The sequence below is a fragment of the Danio aesculapii genome, chromosome 5 (genome assembly GCF_903798145.1).
Source record: "Danio aesculapii chromosome 5, fDanAes4.1, whole genome shotgun sequence".
NCBI lineage: Eukaryota > Metazoa > Chordata > Actinopteri > Cypriniformes > Danionidae > Danio > Danio aesculapii.
The window spans coordinates 67,096,573-67,109,878 of record NC_079439.1 but is presented as its reverse complement, the minus strand read 5'-3'; the positions used below and the strand labels follow the sequence as shown (position 1 = coordinate 67,109,878).

At 37.4% G+C, this 13,306-nt stretch overlaps 1 protein-coding gene across 1 annotated transcript in view; it reads right to left on the bottom strand.

The window, feature by feature from the left end:
- Positions 1-13,306, bottom strand: part of jak2b (Janus kinase 2b) — an 84,982-nt gene that overhangs the window by 51,586 nt on the left and 20,090 nt on the right. Inside the window, exons 2-4 of the mRNA XM_056458751.1 lie at positions 12,204-12,447; positions 3,178-3,301; positions 2,412-2,529 (exon numbers count right to left, since the gene is read on the bottom strand). Coding sequence (XP_056314726.1) covers positions 2,412-2,529; positions 3,178-3,301; positions 12,204-12,405 — 444 coding nt within the window. The 5' untranslated portion in view covers positions 12,406-12,447. The remainder of the gene's footprint in view (positions 1-2,411; positions 2,530-3,177; positions 3,302-12,203; positions 12,448-13,306) is intronic.

Here is a 13,306-nt window from a genome sequence, read left to right as displayed (position 1 = left end):
TAGTTTGTGTACATCACTTTAGAAAAACTATACGTTTTGAGAATGAAGCAATGAAAACAATGTTTTAATGCATTGCAAACGGCGAAGGCGCATCGCAAGTCACTTTAGGAGGAGGTGTGAATTAATTTAGCTAAACTGCGACATGGTCATCTTCCGGTAATGTCTGTCTGTGTCTCTGTCTCTCTCTCCCTCTCCCTCTCCCTCTCTCTCTCTCTATCTATCTATCTATCTATCTATCTATCTATCTATCTATCTATCTATCTGTTTAAAATTGTTGGTAAAGCGATGTCAACAAATGTTTTTCCTCCACACCCCATAAGATGGGACAGCGCATCAGACTACAGCAGCTGGATTAGTCCAAAAAGGCACAGTACTTTTTACGGTTGGGTCTGTTTTAGTTCGGATCATGTTCTGACCACAAACAAATCGCTCCAGGGTTCGTTTGAAAGCATACCAAGACCACCCTTCAAGGAGGTCTCGGTCGCTTTTTTGGCCCGCTTTTGGTGTGCTTCGAGTGCGATTGCTACATTCACACCTGCCCTAACGAACCGCACCAAGAAGGAAAACTAACTCTACTGCCTTTCAATTGAACTAAATAAGGCATGTGTGAAAAAACCCTTAACAGGGGCACAACTTTCTGCGTTACAACACATGGAATGATTTTTAATGTAATATAGTTTGGTATATTTACCTTTGGCCCACCACCCTCAATCAAGTTTAGTTTTTGGCTCTTCATAAGAATGTTTGGGCACCCCTGATCTAGCCCAATATGCAATTCCATTATTATATATATATATATTCATGAATGTTATTTTTTTAATCTGAATTCAAAACTGAAAAAACATGTTCATCATGTTGTGAGGGTGTTGAGATCCTGATCTTTTAATGATTAATGGTGCAGCTTACACTGAATGCATTGTTTCAGGCTAAACAAGTAGTGACAGAAGACACCTTTATTAAAACCCAGCACATCCCGAATAATTCAATCCAATTCAATTCATCTTTATTTGTATAGCGCTTTTACAAATGTAGACTGTGTCAAAGCAGCTTCACATAGAAGATTGGAATAAATTGAAACGGTGTAGTTCAGTTTTCAGAGTTTAAGTTCAGTTCAGTTTAGCTCAGTTCAGTGTGGTTTAATAATCACTACTGAGAGTTCAAACACTGAAGAGCAAATCCATCGATGTGCAGCTCTACAAATCCCAAACCATGCAAGCCAGTGGCGAGGAAAAAAACTTCACCAATTGGCGAAAGTGAAAAATTAAAAATCTCAAAGAGAAACCAGGCTCAGTTGGGCACGACCATTTCTCCTATGGCCAAACGTCTTGTGCAGAGCTGCAGTCTAGGCGCCGGAGACCGGAGAAGCTGGACGTCAGCAAGATCAGTCCTGCTCAGCCCTGGCAGATTTCCGAGCCTTCCTATAGCTGGACATACTGTCTTTGTACGTAATTCAAAAGACCTCTAAATTCATTTTTTTTCTATTTACGTTCCAGGGCACGGGTTGCTGTTTAGAGAGCGCGAGTACGACTGTTATACCATGGTGTAGTTTTATTCTCTCTAGCCTTTTTTAGTTTGATGGGTGCCACAGTATTTAGAGTGCTAGCAAAGATGGCATCCATACTGCTGGTTACCACATCAAGATCATTTGCGTTTGCGGGTGCATTTCGAAATAGAGAAAGATCAGGAATAACCTACCACAACTTCTTCCGTCATCATTGTATTTTAAAGGAAAGCCTAAATGCTTTCATGCATGTGATTTGAATGACGTGTTAATGACGGATTAAGCTACAAGTAAGAAAATATGTATTAATCTGCAGGTCATGTGTGTTCCGAACCTTGGATTTGTGATCCATAAGAATCATAGATCAACCGTGATCCGTTACACCCCTAGTAGTCACACATGCGAGTGATTTATCACTCATTTTAGTGCTGTTATGCACTTTATTTTCATTCCACTTAAACAAAACGGATAATAATTTTAATTAAAACATACTATGCAAGTTACGAGTGAAAAAAAAAACACCTCTGTGACAGTCATCGCATACCATGCAGTTGGTGGAAGACAAACTGGCGCCACAAAAACAAACCCACTCAGTACAGTCAGACAGCGGCCAGCATGATTTTCCTTTATTTATCAGTGGTTTAGTAAATAGGGGCTTTTATCCGTGCAGATATACAGTGCTGTAATTCCCATTTCCACACTGGAAAACACAAAACCAAGACTGTCTGTTCTCTGAAGAAAATAATCTAGGCCAAACTGCAATTCAATTATATATGGATGTGGTCAATTACGCAAGATATGCTCACATTTCAGGCCAAGTGAGGCGTAACTGTAATGCACAGTTGCTATGGTGATTCAGTGTTCACTGACACCACAGACGCTTGATGTACAATTAAAAATCATTTCTCACCTGAGCAAAGAGGTAAGACATTACATAGTCGTCTAGGACTGGGCTCTCGGATCCCTTAGTCACTCCATAGCGGTACGCCCGGGACGTCCCACAACTGTACCAGCCAGGAAAATAGTACCTGAAAGAAAATACAAAATTAGTAGCTGGGTTCAACACAATTCCTCCAGGATGTTCCAACACAAATTGTTTACAAGTACAAATGTAAATTATAAAACATATGCTGGAATAGTTGGCGGTCCATTCCACTGTGGCGACCCTTGATAAACAGAGGGACTAAGCTGAAGGAAAATGAATGAATGAACATGGGGATAAAAATAGATGGAAACACAGCTACTGACTTGAAAGTCAATGGTTATCAGTTTCCAACATTCTTCAAAATATCTTATTTTGTGTTAAAGAGATTCAAAATTTAACTTTTGTCATCGACTCACCCTTCACTTGTTTAAAACCTATTTGACTTTCTTTTTTTCCGTTCAACACAAAAGAAGATATCTTGAGGAAAGCTGGAAACCTGTAACCATTGACCTCCACAGTATGTGTTTTTCCTACTATGCAAGTCAATGATTACATGTTTTCAGCTTTCTTCAAAAGACTTCTTTTGTGTTCAACAGAATAAAGAAACTCCTATAGTTTTAAAACCACATGAGGGTGAGAAAATACAATTTGTTGGGTAAACTGTCCCTTTAAACAAAACAAAGAAACTCAAAGTCAGGGTAAATGCAAAATGTGTCTACTATTCCTATTCCTTTAAGTGAACGTGCATTACCTAATTCTAAATAGCAAACTCTCATTGGCGGTTTCATCTAAATGGAGGACGTGATTGGGTGATAACCAGACGGCTTCATCTTCTCTGTAGAGCCCAAAGAGGCTGCAGTATACTGGTGACACTCCTGCAAACACAAAAAGCAACAATTCATGCGAACTATTTTGAACAGATACACATGTATATAGAGAACATCTGTCCACACGCAGTAGTTTGTATGTGTTGGAAATTTGTGATTTCAGTCTCTATCCGGGTCACGGCACTAAATTCTTGGAAATTTGGGATTTCAGTCTCTATCCTGGTCACAGCACGCAATATTTGGAAATGTATGATTTCAGTCTCTATCCGGGTCACGGCACCAAATTGTTGGAAACGGTGTGATTTCAGTCTTTATCCGAGTCACGGCACCAAATTGTTGGAAATTTGTGTTTTCAGTCTCTATCCAGGTCACGCCACTAAATTGTTGGAAAACGTGTAATTTCAGTCTCTATCCGGGTCACAGCACCCAATATTTGGAATTTTGTGATTTCAGCCTCTATTCGGGTCACGGCACCAAATTGTTGGAAAACGTGTAATTTCAGTCTCTATCCGGGTCACAGCACCCAATATTTGGAATTTTGTGATTTCAGCCTCTATTCGGGTCACGGCACCAAATTGTTGGAAAACGTCTGATTTGAGTCTATCCGGGTCACGGCACCAAATTGTTGGAAAACGTGTGATTTCAGTCTCTATCCGGGTCTTGGCACCAAATTGTTGGAAAACGTGTGATTTCAGTCTCTATCCAGGTCATGGCAGCAAATTGTTGGAAGTTTGTGTGTTCAGTCTCTATCTGGGTCACGACATCCATTATTTGTGATTTCAGTCTCTTTCTGGGTCATGGCACCAAATTGTTGGAAATGTGTGATTTCAGTCTCTATCTGGGTCACGACATCCAATATTAGGATTTTTTTGTGATTTCAGTCTCTATCTGGGTCATGGAAACAAATTGTTGGATATTTGTGAGTTCAGTTTCTATCTGGGTCACGGCAGCAAATTGTTGGAAATTTGTGATTTCCGTCTCTATCCGCGTCACGGCACCAAATTGTTGGATATTTGTGAATTCAGTCTCTATACGAGTTATGGCACCACATTGTTTTATAAACGTGTAATTTCAGTCTCTATCCGGGTCGCAACATCAGATTGTTGGAAATTTCTGATTTTAGTCTGTATCTGGGTAACGGCACCAAATTGTTGTAAACATGTGATTTCAGTCTCTATCCGGGTCACGGCACCAAATTGTTGGAAAACGTGTGATTTCAGTCTCTATCCGGGTCACAGCACCAAATTGTTGGAAGTTTGTGCTTTCAGTCTCTATCCGGGTCACGTTAACAAATTATAGGATATTTGTGATTTCAGTCTCTATACGAATTATGGCACCACATTGTTTTATAAACGTGTAATTTCAGTCTCTATCCGGGTCGCAACATCAGATTGTTGGAAATTTCTGATTTTAGTCTCTATCTGGGTAACGGCACCAAATTGTTGGAAACATGATTTCAGTCTTCATCCGCATCACGACACCAAATAGCTGGAAATGTGTGATTTCAGTCTATATCCGGGTCACGGCACCAAATTGTCGGAAATATGTGATTTTAGTCTATATCCGGGTCATGCCACCAAATTATTGGACATTTTTTGTTTCAGTCTCTATCCAGGTCACGGCACCAAATTGTTGGAATTTTTAGCACCAAAACTAGGAGACATACTGAATTCTTTATTGACAATGTGTAGGTTGTTCTTTTTTTAAACCAAAGAACATAACTTTTCAGTTCTATATATATTTATTGCTAATTTGGAACTAGATTACATAATTTTTTATTCCCACATATGTTTTTAAAGGGGAAGTATTAACAGGAACTAAAAAAACAAGATAATCATCATGCGGAAAATAAGTTGTTTTCTCTTTCATTTTGATAACTCACCCAGCTCTATTTATTCTCACCCGCATATACCTATTGTCATCATTGTTTTGTACTTATGAGGAAAAGTTGTACTTCTTTTGTTATCATACTTGCTGAGAGTATTGTGTAAACAGTTCGTTATTGGGGGCAGGTTGGTGATTCTCACATCAATCAAGTTCAGTATTGAAGCCTTATATAATGTAAGATCCTGTCAGTCCACCTGTGTTTACTGTTAAATAAAGATAAACATCAGCCCAGGAGCCATCAGCTCGTCTCCAGACAGGTATTGGTGACAGACGTATGATGGCATTTCAAGATGTCACAGGTTTTTATTTTTGATCAGACTTCCGTCGTAGCATTTTAACAGCTAAACATGGTGGAAATACTAATTTGACTGTTCACACTTGGCATATATTTCCGGCACAAAGCAGTACGATTATAGTGGGAATGTTTGCATATGGTTTGAAAACGAGATGTCCCATTTAACAAATTAAATAAGGGATTTTATAAACATAGTAAGCATGGTAATAGCAAATAAAGAGTCTGATTTGATGTTTTAAACAAATGTTAGCATATGAATTAAACAATCCAAATGTTATTTTAGCATAGCCTATATATTTATGAAGAAATTAAACATGCTTAATTCTGATTAATACTCAATACTCATTCAAATGTTTTCATACTAAACTTGATTATATTTTAATTGATTATAAACCAAGGGATGGGTATCGTTAAGGTTTTAATGGTATTTCTACTTTTATCGATATCACTTATCGATTTGGTACTTTTTATGAAAATTCTGTTTTATTATTACGTTTTTAATGTAAAATAAAATGAAACCAATAATTGTAAAACAAATAAATAATTTTTTCCTGTAAAAGAATGTACAATGGTTTGAAGGAAAATGACCATTCTTCTGGAGAAAAATCAACATGTGTGCCTTTTCTGACAGAAGTCGGGATCCTTCTTGGTTTAGTGTGCTGCCTACTGTTAAAAATACCCTCTTTGAGTTGTAAAATGCAGTTAAATGAGAACATGTTCATGATCTTTCATTAAGGCATTCACATAAATGAGTTAACAGTGTTTTGGGAGATAACTGTGTTTTTAATACAGTTTTGGAGCATCTTGCAATGTAAAAATAAGCATTTTTTATTATTTCTTAAAGGGCACCTATGGTAAAAAATCTACTTTTCAAGCTGTTTGGACAGACATATGTGCATGTATGGTGTATAGACTGTCAAATTGGGGTGATATAAGCACACCCAGTGCTTTTTTTCAATTTAACAGCATAAAAAAAACAGTGGACCAATTGGAGCTGTTTTCAAACCGACCGCAACTTGACGTAGGAGAGCGGTCCCCCCGCCCACCAATATTGATTGACAGGCGCGTCATCATATCCTCAGTTTGTTGATTCACTTCCGCCATTTTTAGCATGAGTCGAAGCAATATCACTAAAGGAACACCCTAGCTCTATTTTCAGATGCAAGGCTCATTGGGCTCAACACAAGATCAATATTCTCCACATTATCGCTCTAATCGGAATTATTGGTTGTATCTTTAGGTAGGTTTGCAAACATGTGTACTTCTCATTGAGTCTACCTTATACTTCAGCCGTTTGCATTTCTCGCGATCCCAGAAGCTCCCTGTGATCTTAACTAGCATGCGTTGTAGAATTCTAAACATAGGTTTCTATCAGGGTACACTCAAGTCGACGGCTGGGCGCCGCGGACCGCTGCAGAAATCTATGTTTAGAATTCAAAAATGCGTGCCGCGACGATTCGGGACACGTCATGTTTCTGCTGCGCCACAGAGTGTGTCTGGTGTGCCGTGTCGCGGCTTCGAGTGGCGCATCCGGTGCCTCAGTCAAAGTTAATTCAGTGTGCGTGGTTATTAGTTTCTGTGTACAAGCTCGGCACTTGAAACTAGCACACAGTTGGCTGTAAAACTGTACAAAGACACATGATTTTGTACTCTCTGCTTGGTCTGTGTCAGAGTCGTACATGTACGACTGAATGGTGATCCTCTCACTCCAGCTTTTTCTGTCTGCCTGTCAGACTCTGTTGCAAACGCAGAGTGGGTGAGCTCATGGCCCCGCCCCCTTGTTACGTTGACGGGAAGCCGAAACTAATCTACATGTGAAACAACACACCCATAAATCAGCGAACTGTGGACACGCCCCCAACATGACACTTTTTAACACATTATAATAAAAAAATCTGAATTGTGTTTTAAACTGAACCTAAACTGGCACACTCAGAAGAACCATAATATTAATATTAAATCATAAAAAAGAGGTAAACTATGTGCCCTTTAATATGCATTGTTTATTATTAGGCTATTCATAGGCTATATTTGTAAATACAGCTGATGTAAAAGCAGTTTTAATGTTAACTAAGATTTATTTAGGCTACTGCAGAAAGAAATACTGTTTTCATTGTAACCGAATGTGTGTGTTTATTTAACTATTAATATTATACTAATTTAGGTGATTGACTGCTGGCATAACGATGTGTATGATGTAACGTTACCGTTAGTAGCTAGGCAGTCAAAAGCTTTTCAATTGTCTTTCTGCAGTTAAGCACTTTTGAAAGATACTTTCACTTGCTTGCGTTTCCGCTTATACAAGAAAGTAACTGGTTGTGTTTGTTGCAATGGGCACTGTCGCTGTCCACTCGGGAAATACAATCCGTTAGTTTCACTCCGCAAGCTTACGAGCTGTGTGTGCGTGCGAGAGTCTTGGTTGCAAGCTATGTGTGTGCGCTTAGCGTGAGCCTCCGCAAAGTGCGCGTACACAGCAGAGAACTGCGAAGGCTTTTATACTTGACGCGCTTGCCGAGCATTTCTCATGTGAGATTCGTGCAGACGAATATCAAATACCCCAAATTAGAAAACATAGGCCAACTAATTTATGCAACTGTAATTAATGTTTAGACAGCAATAATTCTCCAGTACTGACAGCAGAACAGTTAACGTCAGAGCTTATATATTCTTTTATAATTTAGCACCGATAGCGATGAAGTACAGAGTTCAGTACCCATCCCTAGTTAAACCTAGAGGTCTGAAGCATAGTGAGAAAATATGAGTGCACTGTGATTAAATAGCCTATACAATTTAAATATGTAAATATGCCTGACAAGATTTGGTATACAACTACTGTTACACTCAAACATGTATAATAGTAATTATGTTTTTGCTAAGATAAAAAAGCTGTTTTACACATTCATTGTCTTGATATTTGAAATTAAATTCTTCTTCTATAATTATTTAAATAAAATTTTTATGTCACATACACGGTCACAGAGCTCGAAATTAGCCTTTTTCTTGGTAGCACCGGTGCTCCTAACTTTAAAAATGTAGGCGCACCAACTAAAAATTATGAGCAGCATTAATACAAGTTTTATATTAAGAGATTTACTGCATTTAAAATCAACACTTATCAAAACTAACAAGCAAAAAAAATATGCTCGACATGAAGCTAATATTTTAGGTGTTCTCACGGGTGGTGTCTGACATTGCACAGATGCTATTGACATATAACTTATTTGCATACGTCATCTTAATAGCAATACCGATCTTTTCATGTGCTGCGATATTAGTTTGATCTCAGTGAATGCATGCTCTTTTGCGATGGTGAACATCACGCAACTGACAGCATCGTGACGATTAAATGAAGGATTAAATAACGTTAGAATATCTCGTGCTTAAAATGTGTAGATGTGGCAAACACTGTTACCTGCAAACTCCGTCCCACCATTTTTAAGGTGAATGGCTTTAGCATTTTTAATAGCGGAGTTTAACCCACTGGAAGTCTATGCGTTGTTTGGTGCAAAGACGCATTCTGCGGGAATTTTACATTTACATTTAGTCATTTAGCAGACGCTTTTATCCAAAGCGACTTACAAATGAGGACAAGGAAGCAATTTACACAACTATAAGAGCAGCAGTGAACAAGTGCTATAGACAAGTTTCAGGTGTGTAAAGTCTAAGAAGCAAAGCATTAAAATATATATATATATATTTTTTTTTTCTTGAGAGAGTACAGTTAGTGGTATAGCCAGAGAGGCAGTTAAGATTAGGAAGGAAAGTGGAGACTAAATAGTTGAGTTTTTAGTCGTTTCTTGAAGACAGCAAGTGACTCTGCTGTTCTGATGTAGTAACGGAGTTTATTCCACCAACTGGGCAGATTGAATGCGAGAGTTCGGGAAAGTGATTTCTTCCCTCTTAGGGATGGAACCACGAGGCGACGTTAATTCACAGAACGCAAGTATTTAGAATTTCTCCTAAATAGGTGCATGCGCTGCACATTTTGCAGTGAAAACTGGTTGCACGGCAAAAACTTTATGCCCTCGCGCAAATACTCCCAAATTTATTTTGAGGTCGCGTAGATAAAATCTCTGGTACATATATATCCAAAACAGTCGCAATTTCGAGTTCTGCGGTCATATAAAGTACGATATGCTTATTCAACCACCTTCTACCTTAAAAAAAACAACAATAAAAATCTAAAATATGGAGTATAATCTGTAAAAAAAAACCCCCGACAATTTTAGATATAGAGTCAGCGCCAATAGCGCCTAGTGGTTAAGTGCGCCGACATTATAGCACCATGGTGCTCACGGCGACCCGAGCTCGATTCCTGGCTCGAGGTCCTTTGCTAACTCTTCCCCTCTCTCTGCTCCCAATAATTTACTGTCTGCAACCTCTACTGTCCTTTCCAAATAATGATGGAAAAAAATATTTACAAAAAAAAATAAAACAGATATAAAAATATCAGTTATAGATATAGAAAATAAGACCAAATATAAAATAATTTAAACTTTAGATATAAAGAATATAGCTATAATACGAATATAGCTAAAATATAATAGAATATAATATAATAAAATAAAAAATATAATAAAAAGAAGAAAAAAAAAACACAGCTATTCAAACAAACATTATAATTTATAAGTTTGGGCTTTGCAGGATTTTTTTCAGTTTGTATTAAAAATGTCTTGTATCTGAGCATTTATATAATTAAAATCCAGCCCTGAGAATATGCTAACCTTTAGCATGGGGGGGGGGGGGGGTGAATTAATTTTAGCGCTGTGCTCCAACCAGGCAGAGAGCGACACATTTTCAGTAACGAGTCGTATTTCAGTTCACACTTAAATGGAGAAATGTGTGACGACAAAATGTATCTTTACTACACAGCAGTGAGCATCACAATATGGACTAAATGAAATTTCACAGTGGATGGGGTACTCTGTGTACAAATACCAATGCAGACACCAAGCAACTAATAAATAGTCTTGACGCAGACTGTTTGTCACAGTCACATCTCCTTTGGAGAAAAATGGCATAGAAGGAAGTTATTGCAAAGAGTCTGGGCAATGCCTGAACAGAAATCGCTTGATCTGAAATTGCGTTCCTGTTCCCCTCATTCACCGTTCCCTACATTAGTCCACTTGAAAAAGTGAATGAAAACAAGTTCGTGAATTTGAGCACAGGCTACACTGGAAAGGATGAAGTTTTCTTTGTGCTGGTTAAGAAATCTCTCAGATGGATTAGGAAGAGCATAGAAAATTGGACTGGAATGCAGCATATTGTACACTCGTTATTGTGGTGCATTGTGGGATTGATTATTTGCACTAAAGATAAATTATTATGGTTTCAAACTTCCCTAGTAATGGCTGCTCCCTCAAAAAAAATTATATGGATTGGACAATGAAACATCTGGTTTTAGAGCACAATAGTTCATTAGTATAGTTTAAGGCATCAGTTTGTCATAGGAATGACAGATACAAGTCCTGCACAGTGGCCCAAGGGTATTTGAGACATTCTTCTTAGTGACTACATGTTGCTGGTGGAGGAAAAGCTTTCCTGACTCGCTCCTCCAAAACACCCCAAAGTGGCTCAATAATATTTAGGTCTGGTGACTGTGCAGGCCATGAGAAATGTTATATACAGTTGAAGACAGAATTATTAGCCCCCTTTTGAATTTCTTTTTCTTTTTTAATTATTTCACAAATAATGTTTAACAGAGCAAGGAAATTTTCACAGTATGTCTGATAATATTTTTTCTTCTGGAGAAAGTCTTATTTGTTTTTATTTCGGCTAGAATAAAATTAATGTTTTAAAAAACATTTTAATGTCAAAATTATTAGCCCCTTTAAGCAATATTTTTTTTTGATAGTCTACAGAACAAACCATCATTATATAATAACTTGCCTAATTACCTTAACCTGCTTAGTTAACCTAATTAACCTAGTTAAGCCTTTAAATGTCACTTTAAGCTGTATAGAAGTGTCTTGAAAAATATCTAGTCAAATATTATTTACTGTCATCATGACAAAGATAAAATAAATCAGTTATTAGAGATGAGTTATTAAAACTATTATGTTTAGAAATGTGCTGAAAAAAATCTCTCCATTAAACAAAAATTGGGGAAAAATAAACATGGGGGCTAATAATTCTGACTTCAACTATATATATATATGGATTGCACAATGAAATGCCTGGTTTTATACCACAATAGTTGGTTAGTATACTTTAAGGTCCCCTTTTGTGGCCACTACAGTATCAATTTGTCATGGGATTGAGAGATACAAGTCCTGCGCAGTGGCCAGAGGGATTTTAAGCCATTCTTCTTGCAGAATAGCGGCCAGGTGACTACATGTTACTGGTGGAGAAAATCCTTTCCTGACTCACTCCTCCAAAACACCCAAGTGGCTCAATAATATTATGATCAGGTGATTGTGCAGGCCATGGGAAATGTTCACTTGTATGTTCATCAAGCCACTCATTCACCAGTATTGTTGTGTGTATTGGTCATCCTCTATGTCACCCATAATGTTGTGTGCATTGCAATATTTAAGCTAAACTGTGCCATTTCTCTGCTAATTAAACCTTCATAGCATTTCAGTTTCATTGTCCAACCCCTGTATATGCACTATTTAAGGATATAGGGAGCGATTTCGGATACAGTCATTGTCATATTTTAACCATTCTAGCAAATAAACAGAAATTAAGTTGCCATCATAATTTTTGGCTTGACTGTAATTCTGGTCTGCTTCACGAATTCTGCATTTTCTATCATGCATGACTGACCGCTCTCCTTGGCAGCATGAACGATGAGCTGTTCTGTGATGTACTCTCCCGGCGGGTAACAGATCGGGCTGCAGTCGCCGTCGCTCCGGCTGCTGTGGTACAGGTGGATCTTGAGAACGGTGGGCTGCTTTGGGCAAAGATCCTCATGGTGGACGTCACCGTTCTGGTAATGAGGCTCACAGACAGCTGTCTCCATGTCCATCACAGAGACTCAAGGGATGAGAAATAGAACAGCAACATTCACCTGGTGGAGGAGAATACCAGTAAATCAATAAACAAGTGTATGACTATACGAGGAAATGAACAGATTTTAATCCTATGGTAAACACAGAAAATCTTATTAAGATCATTATCGAATCAGCCAATAACATAGCAGCAACTCAATGCATTTAGGAAGGTATATGTGATACTGAAAATGGTATAAAGAAGATCCACCAATAAAGACAAACAGTTCAAAATAATAGCAGACATTGGGGAAATGCACTGTGATTACAAACAGATAATTACAAATAAATGGAGTAAATGGCTGACCAAAAAAATAATTATTTATATTTGAACATTTACATAATTATGGAGGTTTATGCATCATTGAGGGAATATGTTTGGCAAGCTTTTAATTTTGTTGTTGTTGATTGAATATTTGTGCATGTATGTAGGTATGTGTATATATGTATTAGGGCTGGACGATATGGCAAAAATTTATATCACGACATAATTTCGGTCGATACGATACAAGTCCGATATTGATATGGACAATATTAAAAAGCCAGGGAAAAACTGCCAAGAACGCACACAATGGATGTCTGTACCCACAAATGTCTGCAAACTGAATTTGCAAAATCTATTATACCTCCAGGCTTTTACAACTTAAAAATAAATAATAAAAACAGTACAAAAAAAATAATAAATTCACGTTTTATTTGTATTTAGCCTTTACAATCAAGAAATGTGAAATAAACTATCAAATAAATAAAACTCTCAGACTCAGCTTTATATATATATATATATATATATATATATATATATATATATATATATATATATATATATATATGTATATATATATATATATATATATATATATATATATATATATATATATA